The following is a 23,627-nucleotide window of genomic DNA, read 5'->3' as shown; positions in this document are numbered from 1 at the left end:
GACCTATATCTCCCCCATTTTGATTCTTCTGAAAATGGTGAGTCATGCAGCTCTCAGACAGGAAACTGGAGAAGTGCAGCCAGGTGAAGCATCCATGAGAGAGCAGCACTAAGCCTTTCCCATTTCTATCCAGGCCTCAGCAAACCTCTTCACACAAGCGCAGACCTTATTATACACAGCCTCATACAGTATGTTTTATGAGGTAAAAAACTGAGCAAGGAAAGCAACAGTTCCTTTGAGCTTTGCAGCTTGGAACTTGAAGCTGCATCAGTATGGATAAGCTGTTGAGTCTCAAATCCAAAACCCGCCACACAAGCCCTCCACACAAACACACACTCATACAGACAGACATGTGCGCACACACACACACACACTCCTACAGACAGACATGTGCGCACACACACACACACGCACACACACAAACACACACTCCTACAGACAGACATGTGCACACACACACACACACGCACACACACACAAACACACTCATACAGACAGACATATGCACACGCACACACACACACGCACACACACACAAACATTCACTCATACAGACAGACATGCACACACAAACACACACACACGCACACACACACACACCTTCACTCATACAGACAGACATATGCACACACACAAACACACACTCACACAGACAGACATATGCACACACACAAACACACACTCATACAGACAGACATATGCACACACACAAACACACACTCACACAGACAGACAGACACATACTCACATGCACACACACAAACACACACTCATACAGACAGACAGACACATACTCACATGCACACACACAAACACACACTCATACAGACAGACATATGCACACACACACAGCCCAAAAAAAGCCCCATGGGAACTCTTTCTAAACATCCAGCGCTTCAATGCAGGTTTCATTTCCTGATTCCTTCATCCCTCCAAACGAGGCATCGCCTGTCAGTAGATCTCTCCTGTTCAAATAGCTCCAATAATTGCCTATGTTGTGTGCCGGGTGAGGCTGGCGTCCAAAGCAAATATTTCCAAAAGGAAAAGGATCTTGGCACAACTCGAAGAAGTGCTCATGTTATTTGGGCTTTAAAAAATTTTTTTTTTTTTACAAAATTTTCTCGAGGGGATGGAAAAAGGTCTTAATCAAGTTAAAAGCGTGCCTTGGGTCTGAAAAATGAGACATTTCTCTGCTCTATCCCCGCTTCACTGAGAAAAGAGGAAAAAAGGTTCAAAAGAAGGGAGATTAAGAGATTGGTTCTATTTACGGAGGCAATGTTCGCTGGTTTCTCAGATAGCCTGACTGTATATATAACATTTGGCCTTGCGCTGAGCTCTGGAGATGTGTAAACACGGCGGTTGAGTTACAGTGCGACTCCTCGGCTGCGTTTTTTTCGAGGGGGAGGAGGTGTCAGGGGATGCAGCGGTAATTCCCTAGCACCTTATCGCTGACCTGGCTCTGCCTATTGCTCTGATGTGACTGGGCCCTTCGCCCTTCCCTTGCTGACGGCTCCCGCCCATCTCCCTCCGGCCCGATGTGATGTGCAGTAGCCACAGTGCAGTTTACAGAGCCCAGGGAGGTGATGAGGTAAACAGCGTCCCATTTCCCTGTTTGTCATTTTCATTTCCAGAGTTTCGGAAACGCGCTTTTTAATAAGCCCACTCACAAAGTATAAACAGACGCTCGAGCAGACATCCAGTGCAGCAGAAGGCCCACGAGGTAAACAGAAAACAACAGGACTGTGTAAGCAACATCTCTGTTTTATCTGTGCTACCAGGGAAAGCGTGTGTGTTTGTGTGTGAGTATGTGTCTGAGTATGTGTGTGTGTGTGTTCATGTATGTGTTACAAGGCCTGAGTGTGTGTGTGGGTGTGGGTGTGTGCATGTGTTTGTTAGTGCAAATTAAAACAAGCTACTTTCTTTTTTAAACAGGATTACAGGATTTCCTTTTTTCCCCCGGTAAAATTTTCCATTGCTTATAAAAAAAACAGGAGCTCAGTGACACAGCTCTATTTTTCCCCACTTCACTGAACTGTGACCGAGGCTGCAGGTTTGAACTGAGTCTAAGTGGACGCGTGAGCGTGAAACATACACAGAGAAAAGTACTGTGTTTTACCCCAAGGGTGCACAGAGGCTGCTGGGTGGCTCATTCGGTTAAGGCACGGATGAACCCCATGGCCTCCAGACCATGCGCTGACTGCAGCGGGCAGCTCTACAGGGCTACGCACAATTGGCGATTGCGTAGCCCAGGGTACCGCAGGGTTGAGTTGGTTAGGAGCCTGTGTTTATCACTCTCTAGTGACCCCTGCTGGCCAATCAGACACCCACAGACAGCATGTCAAAGCCACATATGGGAGGTCTTCCTCCAACTCAACTCGCGAGCTTGGCTGTGAGCTGCGGTGTGAAAGGCAGTGTAACAGGGCGGCACCATCACGTGTTTTAAAGGAGAGCCGCAGCCGTCTACCCTCTGGTGCATTCATGAGGCGGTAATTTCGATAGTTAATCGGACATTCCAAATTAGGAACACGTTCAACTCCCACGTTGGGTGGCAATTCAAAGAACAGTTACATATTGTTGCATTTGGTGACCCAAATTCTTTTTCTAATTTCTTTAGATAAATAAAAATGTATATTTTATTCATTTATTATTTATCTATTTATTACCTGTTTATGCTGCAGTATGTGCTAATTAAGGTTCTGTGACCTGCGAAGCATCAGACTAGCCATAGGAGGCACACTTTTACCCTCTCCATTGGACATGCACAGGTATGGCTGTACCTGTCATTTTTAATGAGGTGGGCCGCGATCCTACTCCACATTTGGCTTGCGCTCCTCTGGCTTCAATTTCGGGGTTTGTGCATACCGTCTGCCTAATAACGAGCCCTGGCTCCACTTCGCCAGCAAGTACTCAGTTCAAAGTGCTGTTCTGGAGAGGGAAAGCCACCGGCTTTAAACGTGGACCAAATGTTAATCAGGATTAATTCGCAAATCATCTGCAGAAGAACAAAACAGTTGGCTTGGGCAAAATAATGAAATGAATAAAACTCGGGTGGATGTTTGGCTGGCCACATCAACCGCTATAAGGCCGCCAAACAGCCTTGCTTGGGGTTGTAAAGTCTACCTGGATGTTTAGCTGGGCCGAGTTCAGAAGTCATTTCACGCCCCGGCTGAAAGAGGGCTGACGCGACTCCGCCCCCCATGGGCTCCGCCCCCGACAGGCCTGTCAGACGCCTGTAAGACCCTCTGCAGCTGATGAGGTCCAGCCCTCTGGCTCTCCAAAGCCAAATTAGCCTCCTGCCCACACTGATCTGTCTGTGACAGAGCATGATTACAGCCCAGGGACTGACTCCAGGAGTGAGGTGAGTGTGTGTGTGTGTGTGTGTGTTGTTTGTATGGCTGAGTGTATGTAGTGTTTGTGCACATGTGCATGTGTGTGTATGTGTGTGTTTGGGTGTGTGTGTGTGTGTGCATTGGAGTGAGCATGTGTGTGTGTGTGTGTATGTGTGTGTGTGTATTGGAGTGAGTGTGTGTGTGTGTGTATTGGAGTGAGTGTGTGTGTGTATTGGAGTGAGCATGTGTGTGTGTGTGTGTGTATTGGAGTGAGTGTGTGTGTGTGTGTGTGTGTGTGTGTGTATTGGAGTGAGTGTGTGTGTGTGTATTGGAGTGAGTGAGTGTGTGTGTGTGTGTGTGTGTGTGTGTATTGGAGTGAGTGTGTGTGTGTGTATTGGAGTGAGCATGTGTGTGTGTGTGTGTGTGTGTGTGTATTGGAGTGAGTGTGTGTGAGTGTGTGTGTGTGTGTGTGTGTGTGTGTATTGGAGTGAGTGTGTGTGTGTGTGTGTGTGTGTGTGTTGGAGTGAGTGTGTGTGTGTGTGTGTGTGTGTGTATTGGAGTGAGTGTGTGTGTGTGTGGGTGTGTGTGTGTATTGGAGTGAGTGTGTGTGTGCATGTGACAGCAGACAGCCCCTGAAGCTTGGCTGTGATGTGCCCTGGATGAGGCCGACGTCGTGTGGCTCAGTGCTCCAGGGAGGGGGAGATCAGGTTAGCTCTTCATCAGCGTGGCAGCTCTCAATCAGAGCCCTGATTGAGTCCCGGGAGCCAGGGAGGATTCATCACCAGGGCCGGCGCGTAGCCAGCCTGTCGGGCAGGAAACGCTCTCCGCTTCTTAAGCACTCCGAGCCGACACCGTGCACGCTTAAGTTCAAAACGCTTCACTTCAAAAACCCTGCGCCTTCCAGCAGCCGCGATCGATGACACGCATACCCGCAATTTTGTTGCCGAGCAGCGAGCCGGTCTCTCCGCGCGAGACCCCAGGAGATTTGAGGTATTCGGACTCATCCTGGCTACACCGCAACACCTCATGAAGTTAATTGCATAGGGCTGCCACTACTAAAGGACATTACTTCACCTCTCCTGTGACTGTAAATCAACAACTTTCCCTCGCGCGTTGCAACCGTGTTGCTACGTAACCAAGACAGGAGAGGAGCACACGGGGTTGTGCTCTTCCTGACAGACGCGCGTGTGGCATCACATACATCGCATAACGCCGTGTCGTTGTACCTCCGCGATATTAATTCAACAAGTACGTTCACCAAGATGTGCTGGAACATTGCGTATCTGTGTAACGCATTTCTGGAAGCAGTGCGGTGTTTTGCCTCTTACTGCGGATGCCGCCCGTGAATTCTTCACTTCTCGCCCTCCAGCGGAGCGGAACGCCCCTCGTTCTCGGGGGTGTTAATGGGAAGCATTCCTCTCGCAGCGAGGGAGCCCACACCTCCGCGTTGAGAAAGAGGGTGGACGTGCTCACCGCCTCTTTTTCGAAGCGGCGGATTTCGTGGGACCGCTCCCGAGCGGCGACTCGGTCACGTTCCGACGCGAGCGGGGCTGGAGCCGCCAGCGTTTATAAACAAACACACGGCGAAAGTAACGGCGGAGGAGTGACGGGGTCGCCCAGCTCCCGTCCTCCAGCGGGGGAGCGGCAGCACGTCCAGCGGCTTCGGCGAGGCTTCACAGGCACGCATACGCCGCCCATGCCGCCCATCACGCCCCCCCCCCCCCCCCCCGAGCCTCCATTTTGGCTAACGAGCAGCCGCGGCCAGCTCTTTCGCTCCGCTGGGGTCAAAGGTCGGCCGGCATGCCAAGTCGCGGCTCCGTGTCCATTAATCCATCCCGGTGTATTTGCACAGATGCTAATATGATTTGGCCCTGCGTTCAGTTACAGGATTCCAACCGCCTCTCACGGTGATGGAGAGAATTCCTGCAGCCGCGGGCTTCTACAAAGCCATAAAGAAAGCACATAACTTACTAATATGAGGACGTCTGTGCGCTGGGTGGACATAACGAGAGGGGGGGAAACTATGTCCCTCCGCTTTCATTCGTTAAAATTGATTCGCGTTTGGGACTCAGCTCCCGTCACCTCCGCATACCAGGGATTGCATTTGTGTTTGCCGTCGACGCTGACGAGATTCCAAAACACACACACGGCAGTGGGTCCCTCTCCGCCGGGCCCTCGGCACTTAAAAAAGGCCCTCACCTGTGATTTAAGTCCAGGAACTCCCCATATCTGGCCACCATCTGGCTTCCATACCGACAACACATTATTAACCGCGCTGATCGGAGGGAGAGTGATCACGACGCCAGCCCTCGAGGGAAAGCGTTCGTTTTAGCGTCCCGCTAACGCCTCGTTCGGGGTGTTTGAAACGCCGTGGGAGATTAGCCTCTCCCGGGCCGGCTGACTTCACGGCGTATCAGAGAAGCAACCGGACGGCGGCAGCAGCCACGGGCGGGGGAACGTTCGCGTCCCCCCCCCCCCCCCCCCCACATCACGCTCCGCCGACCTCACCCGTCTCGTAGCGCGATTAGCCGTGCGAAACGGGCAATTAGCGGGAGCCGTGTCACATATTTTGAAGGACGCGCGGTCGACAGCTCATTAGTGACAGTTCTGCGCCTTCCCCGCGGGCTCCGTTCACCTGGGGCCGGATCTAAGGCCAGGGCAGAACAGAGAAAAAAAGATTCTTAAAAATAGAGAGATACAATACTGGCGCTTTTGAACTGTCATTTTTGATGACAATTGAAGGCTTTTCTGGTAATAATATCAGCATTTACAGCTGAATAATAAATGAGACAACGGAAATAAGACAAAAGTGCAACTTAAAATTGAAAAACTTAAAAAAACCATTGAAGCAGTGTTGAGAAATTTATTGCATAATATAAATAAATACATTTGCCAAAACTCCAATTATTGCAGTACCACTGGGTTGGATGTATAAAATATTTGGTTATATTCATTGTCTTGAATTATTAAACAGAAATTACAGCATTTTACTGCTCCATATACACCTATGTATATGTATGCAATTTATTATATTCAATGCATATTCAATGCATTCAATATACAGAAATTTGTTTTATGTTAGAAAAATCCTGTTGTGTCATTAAGGCAAGTGTGCATGGGGAGGACACCTCTGGGTATGTAATACTGTGACAGCTTGGAGGAAAACCCTTCCAAAACACAGTTATCCAGCCAAATCTGAAACTGAATGTCCAGCCCTGGGCACATGGCCATTGGGCTACCTGTTGATGAAACGATGATGAGGAGTTTGTGTAGGAGGAAGAACCCCTGCTGGTGTGAGCGGCTGTGGCTACAGTAGCTGCACCATACAGCACTCCAGCAGCGGGTTGTGTCTGTCTGTCTGTCTGTCTGTCTGTGGGGGAAAGTGGCCTAGTGTGCGTCCTCTCTGGGACCTCAATCAGCCTGAGCCGCGCTGGGAAGCGGCCAATGAGACGACAGGCCAAGAGGGCCTAAGCCTGCAGGAAGCCGGAGCTGAGCGCATGAGCCAGCCGGGGATTTTCATAAAGCGCGGTCGCGATCGCGATCGCGGTGCTTTAAACGCTGGGGTCTGACTAGAATGCAACCGCACGCGCTGCAACGCTCAGCCCAAAAACCCTCACGCCTTCACCCTGCTGGATGAACAGGCACCTGCGTGTCTGCCTGCTAAGCCGTGCATGAAACACCTTCCTGCGGCTCATCCCTGTGGCTCATCCCTGTGGCTCATCCTTGCGATCAGCTCGCGAGCTGCAGTGTGGTAGGAAGTGCTTGTCTGCGCTGCCCCGAACCAGTAGTGGAGGTTGCAGCAATAAACGCTGATAAAAATATACAGTTGGGTATTCTAAGCTAAGAATAAAATGGGGAAAGCAATATATTTCTTTAAAAAACGAAAATATAAAAGAAAATGGAAAGGGAGATTTTTCTACTGTGGCAATTTAAACAAAACAGGTCTAATGCAAAAAGAGAAATAGAGAGTCACATAAGTCAAGGGAGAAATTTCTACTATGATTTACTGTACCTTAAAAGGTGAATGCAATACACACTGACTCAAACACACACACGCAGGCACACACGTACATGCACGCACGCACACACAGACACATGCACATGCACATACACACACACACACACACACACACAAACACAGACGCATGCAAGCGCACACACACACAGACGCATGCACGCATGCACGCACACACACACGTGCACACGCACATGCACACACCAATGGCGAACGTACAGTATGGCAGTGGCTATCAAACTCCATCCTGGGGACCCACCATGCAGGCTTTTTTTTACAACCAATCTTTCGATCAATTAAGTATGCTGAAAACACGTGTTTAAGCTCTACTATAATACTCTTCTTTCCTTAAACTTAATTTAACACAATGCAGGTTTGCGTTTGTCTAGTTTCAGTGAGCAGGTCCCCTCTCTTTCAGCAGATGATTTCACCACAAATGAACCAATTAAAAATGAAACCTCTTTTTACAATGATCATTTTTCATGCGGCACATTACAGAGAAAGCATTACTTGAATAAATGACTGTGAAGATCGAAAATTTTATCTTTACAGTGTGCTTATCTATTTCTCACATAAGATGGCTGCAGTATTATGACCAGTTGGTCTTAAAAGTGTCTCATAAAATATAATTCGCAGCTTCAATTCAGAGGTCGCAATAACAATCGAAATGAAAGCCAGCATACACAGTGGGTCCACAGGACTGACTGGGAACCACTGCAGAACAGTATACCCCAAAATACACACACACACACCAATGCAAACTGCAGCATACTACACACATACACACCCATACAAAGAAATGGGCACATGGACAGATGCGCACACACATAAACAGACACACGGTCTCTCTCTCTCTCTCTCTCTCTCTATCACACACACACACACACACACACACACACACACACACACACACGCACACTCGGGCACACATACACACACACACACACCTAGGCACACACAGACACACGCACACACACACACACACACACACACACAGACACACACACACACACACACACACAAAGACACACACACACACAGGCTCATTTTCTGAGCCATTTAGCAGAGCCCCTTTGATGTGCTCGGCTCATTTGCTGCACTGTGGATGGGATCCAGCCTTGCATGCAGGTGTGTAATTGATGCACTGGCAGACACGGGTCTCAGGCACAGCAGCTTCTGCAGCCTTCTCCTGGCCATTCGCTCTCAGAACCTCCATCTGTCTCCGTGATATATCTGTCTGTGTGCCGAAGTCATGCACTTTGTACTCCATACTGCCCCTGTGTGTGCATGTGTGTGTGTGTGTGTGTGTGTGTGTATGTGCTGTGTGTGTGCTGTGCATGTTGTGTGAGTGTGTATGTGTTGTGTGTGTGTGTTGTGTGTGTGTGTGCTGTGTATGTGCGTGTGTGCTGTGTATGTGCGCTGTATATGTGTGGCTGTGTGTGCGTGTGTGTGTGGGTGTGTGTCTACCCGCATGTCCACATCTTTCTTCACACAGTGCCTGTGTTCTCACATATGTAAGATAATGAGGCAAGAGCAGCCTTGGTAGATCTGATGTGAGGTTTAAGAGGTCTACTCCATAGAGATTCATACAAATTTAGATTGTGTGGGAGAAGTGTCAGGGTGAAAACAGTGAAGTGTCTTATATTATTAATAATACAAATAAACGTAATTTTTTAAACGCAATTTACAATTTTGCGGCCCAAAGGGCACTGTCTCAGAAAAATAAATAGTGGGAAAGCGCTATCAACATGCGTCCTTGAATGAATCCAGTGTGAAACACTCAATTATTTTCTGAGTAGTGGAAAGACCATTGTCACCTGCAGAAAGGAGAGAAACGCAAAAGGAGGAACAGGTATGAGAGGTGGGATAAAGCTTTCTCAATGCTGACACAAGAAAAATCATGTGGTAGTGTACAGCTGAGAAATGAGAGGAATTTCTGGGTGCTGCGTAGAGTTTGTGTACGTGTGTGTGCATGTGTGTGTGTGTGGAAGGCGGCAGGATAAATGATGGAAAAGGGAAATAAAAGCACACATTCACACCAGATCCATCATTACAAAACAACAACCTCTGCAACAGCAGTTTAAAAATAATACATGAGATAAATGGGCATTTCAAAGCAGGAGTTTGCCCAGGTATTGTCAAGGAGCAGTACTTAAATTAGATTAAAAAACAAGAATGAAAAATTAATGTCAGACTGGAGGCAGCCCAGCCAGGGATCTGACAGGAATCAAAGCTTCACTAACTCAGAGCAGAGGGGAGCCAGGGAAATTCCCCAGAGAGATCTAGAGGAGGGAGAGAGAGAGAGAGAAGGTAAAAGAGAAGGAGGAAGAAAAATAGAGATGTAAGAGAGAGAGAGAGAGAGAGAAAGAAAGTAACAAAAAAAGAAAGAAAGAGAAAAAGAGTGATCCAGAGAGAAAGAGAGTTTGAAGGGGGAGAAGGGGAGTGAGAGAAGGGTAGAGAGAGAGAGAGAGAGACGGCTACCAGCTGCAATCTGAAGCAAGTCAGCACAGACATTGAGAAGAGAGCTGGCACCATATTCTCCAGTCACCCGCAGGCCCTATCATTGTTTCTCACTGAGGCGCTGGCTTCATGAGTCAAAGGCGCTAACAGACAGCAGGCATTAATAAAGGCCGACTCGCAGAAAAGAGTAGTAATGACATCTGTAAGCCATAACAATTAGTATTGATTTTTTCCTAACAGTCATACCAGACAACCTTTTTTTTTTTAATTTTTTTTTTTTTACAGTTTTCTTTCTACAGTTTTTGGTTTGTCGCTCGAAGTACAATACATGATGTCTGTATTGTTTTTTTTCAAATAAGACTGATGTATTATACATAGAGTAAGCTCCAAATATTACTGGAACCATTTATTAAGATGAGTGAAAAAGTGTACATAATACGCTGCATTATACGCTCAAAAAATGGCAAAAATATTTTCTTTCATGCAATTGCTCAGAGACAAGGTTTTTCCACAAAGTAATAATATCATTTCCCAAAATTATAGGAGGAATTATTCATCAATTACAACATCCATGTTTTCAATAATGTGCGTGCCCTTCCTTGACAAGCAAAGCATTTATGAGTGGTCTTCTACAGTGAGATTATTGAACATGTTGGAGTGAAACTCTGACCACAGTTCTATCTATCCACAAAATCTTTCAAAATGCTTCACATCCTTTAGTCTCCACTTATGGAATGTTCTCTTCAGTTCACATCAAAAGTCTGGAAACTGCAACGGCCATCGCAAAACAGTAATTTCGCGGTCAGTAAAACATCTCTTGGTTGATTTTGATGTATGCTCGGGATCATTGTCTTTCTGAAAAATCCATTTGTGGCCAAGTTTGAGCTGGCAGGCGGACACCAGAGTTTTGGCCACAGTGTCGCGGTGCTCGCTGGAGTTCATGATTCCAATGACCTTCACAAGCGCCTCAGAACCAGCAGATGGACAAACAACCCCATAACATGGAGGATACACCAACACATTTCACTATAGGCATCCTTTTCAACGTTAGCGTGCTTCTATCGATGCCAGTCCCGACAACGCAGGGCATTTCATTTCAAATTTTCTATTCACTTGTGTTCTGATAAAATAACAGTTTTTTTTCCATAAATATGCAATAATAACACAATAAATGTATGTCTTTCATAATTTTATTATGACACTTTGGATGAAATTGCCAGATTTGCTGGATGAAATACACTACAGATAATGTTTTGGCATTCTGATCAAAGCGAAATTGCCACACAGACTAATGATACGAGTGATTTCTGTGTTAATTCACATTGAGCAAGCTAGCTAGAGTGTGACAACTCATTTTTGACTTCTCATTCAAATTAAGCACTTTCTCTTTGAATCTTGCAGTGCTACCAATGGCTGTGTAAATATTATGATCAATAACACGTCAGACTCTGAAAGAAGATTGGCTCAAAGAAACAGGAGTAATTATTCTGGTGTGGTTCACATCTGGGTCATCGCCCCTTGTAATCTTAAAAAAAAGACCTCCGAATATCTGCACGTATTCCTTTTTCTTGCATTTTGGCTCTTTTTTCTGCATATAAAATGCAGAATCCTGTGTTAACATGACCACTGAGGCATGCATGATCAAAAAAGCTCAATTTTGGTTTGATCATGAATTTGACCATAACCCCCAGTTTCAATGCTGAACTTGTATTGGAGCCAGGTGTTATCGTTCTTATTGTTCACAGTCTTTTTTATACCGCAGCATTAATGTGGCCAGCTCCACTCATTTTGAGCTTTGAGTGATTCACAGCATTTTCACTGTTATTCTTATCATTTCCCCAAAGTACCCGGAGCCCTGGGCCCAGCTCCGGGCCGGCCCAATACGAACGCATTTAACAGCTCATTTAGCATAAGCGCCGCCTCTACGTTTACTGCATCCTATACAAACAAATATAAAAAGACACATAAAATGCAGATGCATAAGCCAGCGATTCTGGGAGCGACGATGGGCTGAAGGATCTGGGGGGGGGGGGGGGGTACACTGCAGTCCTCGTGGCTGGAGAAGGAGCAGGAGGAGGCTGGTGGGGGGTAGGGGCAGGGGGACTCGGGGAGACTGAGAGCTGTGGGAAAGGAGCGGAGCGGACCCCAGGAGCGAGGGATCCGGGAAGGAGGCAGGCAGGCCGAGCTCTGATTACAGAGGAGGAAGCGAGCGAAAGCCTCTGACACAGAGGGAGTTTGGGTTTGGGTTTAGGGCGTGTGCGAGCGTCGGGAGGGGGGGCATTTATCACACAATTTATTGAAGACAGCTGAGGCTAGCTGCATTAGGCCGGAATTGCCGCGTTCGAAGCCGAGTCATTTTTTATAATTTGCCGCTACGAGCACATCAAACGCCTCGCGCTCCGCGTCGTAATCTAAATCAACTGTGAGGGGAACTGGGGAAAACCCTGCACTGGCGGATCTGGGGAGGAGGAGGGGGGGGGGGGGGGGCTGGCGGGGTGAAGAGGGAAGACTTATTTTCCACCCTAATTTCGTTACCTTTCTGGTTTAATGTATGTTTCATGGGACCAAGGCAAACTACATGCCAGTGTAATAGTAAACCTTGGGAAAATACGGCCCATTGACAGCTCCACCAGAGAGTAGGCCCCGGGTCAAGCTCTTAATAAATTGACCCTTTTTTTTCAGGACTCTTTCAAAGCGTTTTCTTTTTGTACGCCGAGGGTGGAAGAAGTGAATGTGTAGCTCGGTTATTATGCGGCAGGACAGCACAGCTGGGAGCGAGAGGACTGAACAGGGAGGGATCATGTATTAACCCTAAGGGTACAGAGGGAGGAAAAAACAGCACTCGAACACCCCTTGCTTTGGTATTTAATGAAATGATGAAAAGATCAAGAGATGTGCATGACACTTCACTAGACGCCCAAACCTCATCCTTAACACAACTGCTTTGATAAGAAAATAATGTGTTTTAAAAATTAACAAAAAATTAAGGTCTTCATAACATATGAGGAACTTAATTTATAAATAAAAATAGGAAAACTGGCTTTTTCCTTGGCTGCCCAAAGATGCCTTTTTAAAATTAGTGGTCAAATATGTTTCAGGTTGTTGATATTCTCTGGCCGGTGGGTGCTTCCTGCGGCAGAACGTTTTGGAATAGCATTCTCAAAACGGACCATGAGCACAGACAGGCCCTTCCCAATGGCAGCCCGCCCGCCCGCCCCTGAGGCCTCCCAACAGGCTCCCCCCAGGCCCCACTCACCCAGGCAGTTGTGGCCGTCGTGCGCCAGGCGGAAGCCGTCGTAGCAGGTGCACCTGTAGTTCCCCGGGATGTTGATGCACTCGTGCACGCAGCCCCCGTTGTACTCACTCTCACATTCGTCGATGTCTGCGGGAGAGCCAGAGGACCACATCAACCCATCAGCATTTCGTTTTACCACGCCATTTATGAGCAGGTCGCCCCAGGGAACTCTGACCTGCACACTTTGCAGAACAGAAAAATACAGAAAAAAAACCCAACTGAGCCAATTTGGGAAAAGCTAAATGATTCCAATTGATGCCAACCGTGTGTGCACTTCACTCCTCCAACGCAACGACTGCGCAGCTCAGGGACGGTCATGTGCTTGTGAACAAAGCACGTTGACTATCTCAAAAATACGATTAGGCACTGTAAAATGTGGAGAGAATGAAATAACACGGGGATAGAAATAGTTAACAAAAACACAACTAAAGGCAATTTGACTTCACAGTGCTGTTGTGTGAGGCTCAAGTGTATTGCATCATTAGTTACTGACCTATGTATGAAAATATGTTGCACACAGGTTCTTTGTTCCTCTATCTGAGGTGCTTTTTCAAATCTGAGAAACTGAACCAAACATGAGAGCTTCCAGGAGTCCTTCCAGGGAGCGAATAAACTCAACAGAGAGAAAATCACTCCAGTCTGGAGATCATAGACCCAGAAAGCCAGGCTAAGTTCACTCATCATAGTTCTGCTAAGCTGCGGGAGCAGGAAGGTCCAGGGGCAGAAGAGCATGGTAGATGGGTGAAGGGTGCGAAAAATGAAAAATGAACAGATGATAAGAAAATGAAAAGAACGGGGTGATGCATCCATTAAAAAATGAGGTAAAATGTGGGAAAAGCGGGAGAACGAGAGAAAAGACGAAACCGAGGGAGCCGAGCAGATCGGGCGGGGAGGTGGGATGAAGGCAACAGGAGGAAAGATTAAGCAAGAGGTAGAAAAGTTGAGCGGGGGGACTGAGAGAGAGAGAGAGAGAGAGAGAGAGAGCAGAGTGGAGGAGAACCAGGCCTGCAGCTGAAATAACAAGCAGGGCAAGTGGCCGGGTGACAGTGCCGCAGATTGATGGAGTGCAGGGAGGAGATGCAGGCAATCCCCTCTCATTTGCCGGCCAATTTGGAGCAAATTAGCCGGACGAACTGCCCGCCTTTGTAGTCGCTGGGGCTTGGCGGCAGAGGTGAGTTGCTGCTTAATTTGAGTCGACAGCGCTGGGACCTGACCGGCCTACCCATGGGCCCTCTACGGTGGGGGGTGGGGGGGGTGAGGGGTGCAGAGTGAGGGTGGGTGGACCGTTATGGACGGTGGAGGTTGGGACAGGAAGATCCAATCCCAGAGTTCCATCATCACAGCGCAAGGTCAGCACAAAGCATCCGTCTCTAAGATCCGCAACCAATAGCGTGTCTGTGTCTACTTCTCATCAGGAGGCCGTGTAGACCAGTGACTGTGCTTACAATACAACGCCGCAGATTTGAACCCCAGCACAGCAGAACACTTTGAAACACTTCAGTAAATGCCATCCATTCATCCACCCATTATCTACACCCACTTATCCCTGGCCAGGGTCACGGGGGGAGCTGGAGTAAATGCCATGAAATATATAATTATATAAATTTATATATTTACACATTTATATATTTATATATTACATGGCACTTAATGAAGTGTTTCAAAGTTAAGTATCCTGCCCCCAGATACAGAACCCAGGCCAACGCTGGCTGCAGATAGGCCCACAGAGCCTGACCACCAGAGGCTGCAATGAGGGGTGGCGGTGAGACTCAGGGCTGAGCCACAGGGTCTGCTGGTTTTCACTGCAATTCAGCGTACACGGGTATCTCACCTCACCCGGTCATGTGGGTGAAAATAAAAGCCAGTAGACCCCGTGGCTCTCCAGGACCAGGGTAGCAGGGTTGTCTGATCCCTAATCTTGTAAGTTCTCTTCTGCCATGAGGGGCACTTTGACAGGCAATATGAGCCAGCGTGGAGCATGGGGAAGCCTGTCTGTTTAAGGGGAAGCTCAGAAGCAGTGCCCGCAGGCATATTCTCCGGTGGGATTGCAGTGTAATCGGGTCTGTTTTGCTGCCTTGTTCTTGAAAAAATATAAGACTTGCTTGAATTTAAATGTGAGAATTCAAGCTATCACGGTCTAATTTTCCCTGAACGAAATAAGAAAACTTTAGTGGAAGAAGGGGACAAGTGCCTTCCATGAAATATGTTTGAAAAATGTTCTTATGTTAAATGGTTTAAAGGTTAAAAAATATGTAGAGTGTGGTTACCTCAGCACAGGTAGCCCTTTTAGTTGCAAACCAGCAGAAACAGAAAAATCTCATGTCGTTTTAAAACCCATGCAATGACAGCCTTTGAGAACACTAATATTACAAAGTCTTACACCCAACTAACATGCCGAGATCCTTCACTGGGCAGAAACCAACCCTTTCCCTATCGTCTGTCCCATTCTCTCGCTCAGCTCAAACTGCTTTATTGCCATTCTTTGCACACACACATGTAGTGCCTACAAGCAGAAAGGTCAGTTGTTACATGGACAGGCAAGCAAGTTCTGCATTTTTTAAAAGACATAAAGCGCCATTTATGGACGACCAATTTAACGAAATGATAAATCATTTTATTATTACTTAATTGAAGTATTTTAGCTGCTGCACACTTTTTTCTTCTTCTCTCTCCTTTGCACCCTCCTTCTTGCTTTCTCTCTATCCTTCCCTCTCTCTCTCATTCTTTTCCTCCCTCTCTCGCTCCGCAGGGTGCAGATGACCAGCATTAGCATGATAAAAGCAGCCCTCAGCTTCTGTGGTCAGACTGTGTTTGTTTTCCAGCTAGTGACAAAGAGGAGCTCTGTGACCCAGCACTGGGGCTGGGTCAGCCTCCAGAAAAGAAGAGGAAGGAATCTACTGTGGGGAGGGGGGGAGGGGGGGCGGGGGGCAGCATGCGATGGAGGCCTCCAGCCCAACTCTACTCATCTCCCCAGACGGCATATATATTTCAACACTCACTGTGTATTATGGAGAGCCGTTACCCAATGCGGCCTTGCTTCATTTAAATCATATTGTTTCCGCTTCATTACAGTTGTAATAAGCCCTTTGCAGATGATAAGGCTGAAAGGGTAAAATATGTGCTGGGCTCCAAGACAAATAATCCCCTTTTGGGGATTTGACATGGGAGAAGAGAACACTGTTCGCTGATGAGCAGAAATATCAGCTTGCATGTAATTATTCTGTCTCACGCTTGATAAACTACCGCAAGGAGACACTGCAGCATCCTCACTCGGAGATACAAGGGCAGGCACTGAATGAGCTGAGACTATGGTATTATGCCAATAATTCACAAAGCAGTATTCAAATCGCATGAACACGAATGACTGGCAGATTTCCTTGTGCGCGCGTTTAAAAAGAAGCTGGTCTATGTTACCTTGGTATCTCGCTAACCTTGGCCATGTAACAACAGTGGCCGGCGTGGGCTGGAGAGACTGCTTTTAAGCGCACCGTTTGCAACGGAGGCGGCGACACCTGGAATGGCATCACCGTGCGAGCTCCACTGTTCGTGCCTTTTCAGACCGAGCTCAACAGGAATGAGCTCAGGCGCATATTTGAACAGCCATTCCGATATCTCAAACCCGACACATTCTCCATCCGCACTTCATCTGCGGCACAAGAAACTAACGTTGCTGTTGCGAGCCATAAATCTCGCTCGCAAATGTGCCATCGAGCCCGTGGCCCAGCGTTTTAACAGGGCTCACACTGTCTGTAGCAGTAAGGAATCACTCGGAGACACAAACTCATTGTAGGAAAGCTGAGAAAAAAAATCAGATAGGCTTTCAGCGCCATTTCTAGAAAATTCCCTCTGAGGGCCTTTCCAAGTGAACACATTTTTAAAAATAAATTCAATAAAGCAAACTTCATAACCTGCAGGCAGGCAGCCACAAGAAACACAAGAGTCAAATAAAAAATAAAAAACAAATAACAGGAGAGAATATGACATTGTGAAATACAGTTTTGCAATAATAGTAATAATAAAAGAGGAGGGGAAGTTATGATCTGGGGGCTTCGACCGATTCTGAAAAACTGTCTACAAAAACAAGCATGATCCTAACCGCTTGGCCGTGGAAACATCTTTTGTTTGGCAGGAGCTCTGAGCGCCGTTTCATCAACCATCTCAATTGTGTTTGGTAATGTGTGCAAGAAATTTACAGCTGCCTTTCATCCAGGGACAAAGAGCACATCTCTGCCCAATCTTATCTCCTTCCCCTCACACTTGAGGGGAAACTTTGAAGCCAGCAAGGCCAAACTGGTGAAATGCTAAAAAGACTGGTGTTCACCTCCGTCATGTTTTTCTGACTACTTCCTGTCTGAGGATGGGGCCAGGGCCGCCTTGGGTGTCGATCCAAGAGCTCATACATTACATGCTACGCTCTGCTCTCAAGTCTGGTCCTGTAGTTTTCCCATCCATCATTCCTACATTGATCTTCCATCCAGTAAACTGTTCCTCCTGGGAAACCAGTGATAATAGGGATAAGATGGCTGCACTGTCGTAGACCCATAAAAAACAGAGGAGCTCCACCAATAGTGAAGTACATTACCAGCAGTACAAGTACAAAATAACCAGCAGAGCACTGCAGACAGTGACTGCTGGAGACTTTCTACCTGCTTCTTCGCTAGATCCCACAGGAATCCTGCATCCTGGAAGCATAGCCTGAAAGTGTCCGGCAGTCACGTACTCTAAGATGCAGGCCCACAGCCAATAGTCACCTTCTTTGGTGGGCAGAAGAAATAGCCACTTACCGGTTTATAACTGACTGTAAAATGTACAATTTGGTGGCTATGGAGCGACTGTTGCCATCAGAACCAGCGGTAAAGCTAAGGTCTGGCAGCACTAGAGCTGCTTCACTGCGTCACTCTGCTCCGGGCCCTCGGCTCTGCCTGCGAGGGGCGTGGCGCATTCGCCATTCTGATGCACGCGGACTCCGTCGGCCCGTCCGCGCAGGATCGCATCGCCGCGGTACCCTCCCAGCAACATTACACACCCCTCCTCCCTCCCCGCGCCCCCCGCCTCCCGAGGAGTCCACCGGAGGAGCCCCGTGGAGCGGGACATGGGCGGCGATGTCATCTTTAATGCCTTTGATTTATTCATGCCCCGCTCCGGCGGCTCCGGGGGCCACCGCTGTCCAAGAGCCGTATTTTCTGCACTAATGCGGCCCCCCTGCCTTACGTCAGCGGTGAAATATTCATCTCTCTCAAGCTGCACGGGACGGATCTCCCAGCATGCACCCGCGCCGGGCCTCACCTCCGCAGCGCTTGCCGTCGCCCGTGTAGCCCGACTTGCAGATGCATTTGTACGACTTCAGGGTGTTCTGGCAGATGGCGTCGATGCTGCAGTTATCCAGCGCTTCAGCGCACTCGTCCACATCTGGGGAGAGGGAGGGAGGGAGGGAGAGAAAGAGAAAGAGAGGGGGAAAGAGGGGGGTGGAGAGAGAGAGAGAGAGAGAGAGAGAGAGAGAGAGAGAGAGAATCATCAGAGGCCCTGTGATTGAAGTTTTTTTGTAATCTGGTTGCAGGGAGCAGCGCCATGTTATCTACCTGAAAGGACCACCCTTGCGCACTACACCCAGAACGGCTTTACAAAGAGAATTGTTTAAAAGTCAAGCAACACTGCTGCAGTGTTGGACAATTTAATAGTACATGGAAATCCCACGCAAATAAACAATAGTTTCTTCTTGCATTTCAAAGGACCATTGCTTCATAACGATAAATAAGCAGCTAGCCTAATTATCAACAGATAAATAAATAATCCAGCTATTGACAAATGCCCTATATGGTGACCTTCAGTTTTTTGTGAACTGACTTCCTCGCATCCCTACACTTAAGCCTGCTCCTGCCTACACGTTATGAATCAGGGTTCTACAAGTGTGTCAGTGCTGAACAAGAAACACATGGGGGATGGGGGAGGGAAGTCCACATCTGAAGGGACATCTCCAAGGGGGGGTGAGAGCACACCCCCAGCCTTCCTCTCCGGACTCAGCTAATCCTACCTGATCCCAGTAACCCAGCCAGGTGTTTGGGATTACCCCTAATGTGAGGGGGGGGGGGGGGGGGAGAATTTAACAAGGTCCACACGACCTCGACAGATGATCCTTACCTCCCCGTTCCTAAACAGACGTGGACGGACCCCGGATGAGGCCTGCCTATCTGAGCTGTTTTACATACAGTGCACTCACAAGCAGCCAGCGTTTCTCATCCAATGACGTGAGATAACACCTGTGCCGTTGTTTGACTTGGCGGTTTGCGCACTCATTATGTCATCGTCCAATAAAGCAGACATTCAAAAAGGTGCTGGCATTGCGCACATGCAGATGTTGGCCTTGTCTACGCCTTTCTCCCAACAGACTTTCCTGGGCCAGACTCTTAATAGACCCTCAGGCTAGCAGCAGCGCAACACCTTTCACTGTAGGAAAAGGACTGACAAAAACGTTCAGGCGAATATATGTCCTGTTCAACAACAAAAAAAAAAAAAAAACCCAAAAACGTCTTCAAGTTCAACCCCTAGAGACAGGGGAGAAACATGGTCCTTGGCAATCAATTCAAATATAAGCTCAAACTCGGTCACTTTGGTTCTTTGCACCCTTATTCTACAAGTTTCATTCCAATGCACTGAAAAGGGAAAAAATATATGATGTATGCCCCACTTCACTTTGGCCCAATATGCCTTCTGAAGAAGTGCATGCTGGGACAGGAAGCTAACATAAGATGCCCTCGACTGTCCCGCCCACACTCAGGCTGTGCATGCACAGGGTCATCCTTCATTGTGCTTTAAGAGAAAGCTGACAGACAGCCTTCAGTGTCACAGTGCACTCTGACTGCCATCTCTGTGCTTCAGCGTCAAATAAAAACTCTCACAAACAATGTTTTTCTTTTATTTTTTTCATTGCATTCAAGGTTCCAGATCCCACTAGAATGTTTGAACAAATTAAAATCCCCTTTATGAAAAAATGATACTGAAAAATCATTTGAAAAATACTAAGGTACACTCTGGACACAAAAATGAGTTTATGTTTTCCACATTATGCTGACCCCGTAGACTCTTGGAAATTCTTATTTCATGCAGCGGTAGACCATTACAGCAGAGTTTCAGTTATAACTTACTATTCCGTTTCATTATGTGGATGAAATGTCATAATCAAAGTGACAATTTTAAACCAGGAACATAAGCAGGGACCTTCTCAGCTTACTTTTTTAAGTAGTACATTTTGCTGTGGTCTAAAGCGTTCTGTCATAATGAGATGCGAAAACAGACCTTCAAGGGTAAAGGCAAACTTAATGACTGCTAGCGAGCGCTACACAAGCAATGTGCATGAGTGTGCAAAGAAAAACATCCGTCGAGCAAAAGCCCCCATAATCTAAGCCTTTAACCCCATCGGCTGAAGCCAAACTCAACAGTTCAACAATTGCTGAGATACACAATCTGACTGTGTATATTTCCCCAGCTCCCAACGACAACATGCGGTAAAGCTCGACCTCGCTCCCCTCCACGCGTTTGATAGGCTCGCAGCGCGGCTATCGCATTGCACCCGCATCCTGAAAGGAGCGCCAAACCCGAAAACACGAAACCGCCTGTGGACTGCGGTGTGCGGTCCGATCGCGCGACCCAGCGCGATGACTGGTTCACCGCCGGGGCTGTTCTTTTGAGAGCTGGCTTCCGCTGGCTGCCCCGCCCCTCCGGTCCCCCCCCCCCCCATCAGCGGGCTTGCCAAGTCTGATGAAAAGACAATGCGGGCAAGTGCGCTTCCTGCTGGGGCAGAGGTTAATGAGGCTGATTAGCCCGGTGTAGTTCCAGGCCACACACCAGAGGATCAGGAACACAGCGGGCTTCGATTAGCGCTGGCGTAGGGAGCCGCCTGGCCGGGGCTTCAAAGAGCGTCGCGCACAAGGGGCTGCTGGGGCTGCTGGGGCCGCGGAGTCCCGCCGCAGCCGGGGTCAGGGTAACGGGCGGACCGGCGGGGCGTAATCCGGGGTCTCCACAACGGGGTCTCAACCACCGCACACACCTCAGCAGCCCCGAACCTTCGTCTTGGAGGTTTGTTCCAACCAGCAGCTCAAGCGCCTCACCTTTCAGCAGTGCACGCAAAGCTAGAAAATCCGCTGGATGGCGTGCGTGCGGGCCGTGGTCGCCAAGGTCCAGAGATTCAGGCTGCCGTGTTTTTTTTTCCTTTCTTTTTCACAATCCTTTAACGGGAACGCTCAGTCCAAATGAGCGCAGACTGCCTACAGCGACCGCCGAACATCCGCAGCCCAGATGCATCACGGACACATCACACGTTCCTCCGAACACTAAATGAAATAAACACACTTCAGCGCCGCGCACACGCACTCTGTGTATCATATATTACATCGACGGCACACATCGCCTGTTTAATTGGAGAAGGGAAACTACTTAACAGCGTATTTTATTACGGTAAAAAAGGCAAAGCAATAAATAAAAACCGACAGAAAACGACGATCTATCTCATTAAAAGGAGATAAACCGCCATAAAGGCCGAATTATATTTGCCAAGTTAAAGTTTGGATCAATTTATCAAATGAGGCAACTGATACAAGTTAAAGTTATGAGTAAACAATCTGGATTCACACATATAACTGTGACACCAAAGCTCAAACTAGACTGTGTAGAAAGGAGGAATGTGTCAGAACAAATAAATGATTTATGAGCTGCTTGTTTTAAAATATGCTATTGTAATATTGCACCTGCAGGATAGGAGAGCATGCACAATGTAACATGGGATTTGGGTTACTGTTTAGGATTCCCATCTCTTTCTTGACTACTCTCAGTTTTTTCCAAAAACTTTTATACCCCCCATTATTCTAGCAAAATGAATTATATTCTTAATCTTCTTTCGGATAGTCACAGACAGGACAGTGCCCCATCCTCGGAAGTGAACGATCATAATACTGTTCCAATGAATTATGTCCTCCTAAGACAGAGCAATTCATTTTTTCCCTTTAGGGGACACGAATCTCTGGTCTTAATTTCAAGAACCATATATTTGACTATGCTGAAACCTAGACTGCAAGGTACATTCAATGAAAATAAAATAAACTATATTTTTGAAAATATTTTTGCAACACATCATCCAGGACACTTGCATTATGTAAAAAAAAAAAAAAACTTAAAACATTTTTTTCTGCCAGGCATATATGAATGTATACCAAAATAAGGGTGGTTATAGGAAGTCATCTGAAGTAACTTATCATATCCTTCATAAATTTTTCAAATAAAGGAGGCAAACTAACATCATTGCCATATTAAGATATTGTGGTATTACAGGCAGTGAGTCTAGAGTTCTCACCTTTTATTGTTGCCTCTTTGAATGTGGGCAGAGAGTTTCTTTTACACACACAGTCCTTTTTAGAAAAAGGCTCGGCATAACCTTGACTGCCTGTTCTGAGCCATTTAATATTGTCGATCCCACAGGAGGATGGTGGCATTGTCAACTGAAATGCACTGTTCTTCCTTCAGGGGAGAGAACTCTTGGAGTGGCACAAGAAAACTACAGTGAATGCGAAACCCCAGTGCATTTATTCACACCTTTCAGAGGCTAAGGCAGCAGTTCCAAGCTCAACATACACACTGTTTTGGTTCAATTAATAAAATATCCATTCAAAAACAATTGAATGAATAGTGAATAGGGGAACATCATCGTAAGTGATTAATGCGACCTGTTTCGCCCATTTGTTCCAAGCGGTGAAAAACGCAGAAGCATGGCTGAATTACCGCACTTCTCCCTCGGGTCCTTTTACAGCAACAAAAGATGAATGAAAAGTGGTTGTAAATTAGTCCTGGTAGTCAAACTTAACGAAAAACTGGTTACGAAATGAATTGATGAGGAAGAGCGTGGTCAAAATACTGTTTTTTTTTTACCAAGCTCCCCATTTTCCATCGGCTAACCCGAAATACAACTGCGCCTCACGTCATATAGCCTTTGCCCTCTCACGTCACCTCAAACGTGGCATTAGGCATATGAAACATAAGCATAATTTAAAACCATTAAACATAATCATCAAAGGCCATACCTCAAAACATAAATCTTAATTCAGTATGTTAAATGAAAATGGCTATAACACAACCTTTTAAATCAAAAATCTAATAAATAATGTGGTTCTTTGCCAGTTTTCCCTTTAATATTTGGACTATTTTGTATGTACTGTGTAAAATTGTGTTTATGTAATGAAGATGAGTTACTCTGCTCCTCACAGTACAATTAACCACTAAAATTCCATACTCAGCAGGCATTTGGTGGAGGTGCGGAATGGTACTTAAGGAGTTAAAGTTTTTAGCAGATCCGTTACATGTACTGCAGCCTGGACCTGGTTAAAATGATTAGCTATTACAGTACCGCAGGCTTCCTCAACATCACACCAGTCAAAACATTCACCATACGCACATGCACACATGCACACCAGAATGCAGGCTTCTGGGTCCAGAAGCAGTCTTTCATGCCTTGTGGCACCAGATAATAACAAACTTAAACCCA

General features: G+C 47.1%; 1 protein-coding gene across 3 annotated transcripts in view; it reads right to left on the bottom strand.

Annotated features, from left to right (window-relative positions):
* The window catches only part of scube3 (signal peptide, CUB domain, EGF-like 3), a 127,352-nt gene that overhangs the window by 88,827 nt on the left and 14,898 nt on the right, over window positions 1-23,627 (bottom strand). For all 3 annotated transcript variants that reach the window (XM_035382260.1, XM_035382258.1, XM_035382259.1), the window contains exons 2-3: window positions 18,386-18,508; window positions 13,061-13,186 (exon numbers count right to left, since the gene is read on the bottom strand). In XM_035382260.1, the coding sequence (XP_035238151.1) occupies window positions 13,061-13,186; window positions 18,386-18,508 (249 nt within the window). The remainder of the gene's footprint in view (window positions 1-13,060; window positions 13,187-18,385; window positions 18,509-23,627) is intronic.

Source organism: Anguilla anguilla, chromosome 11 (assembly GCF_013347855.1).
Source record: "Anguilla anguilla isolate fAngAng1 chromosome 11, fAngAng1.pri, whole genome shotgun sequence".
In the NCBI taxonomy this organism is placed as follows: Eukaryota; Metazoa; Chordata; class Actinopteri; order Anguilliformes; family Anguillidae; genus Anguilla; species Anguilla anguilla.
The sequence above is the reverse complement of the archived record's forward strand: the minus strand, read 5'-3'. Positions and strand labels throughout refer to the sequence as shown.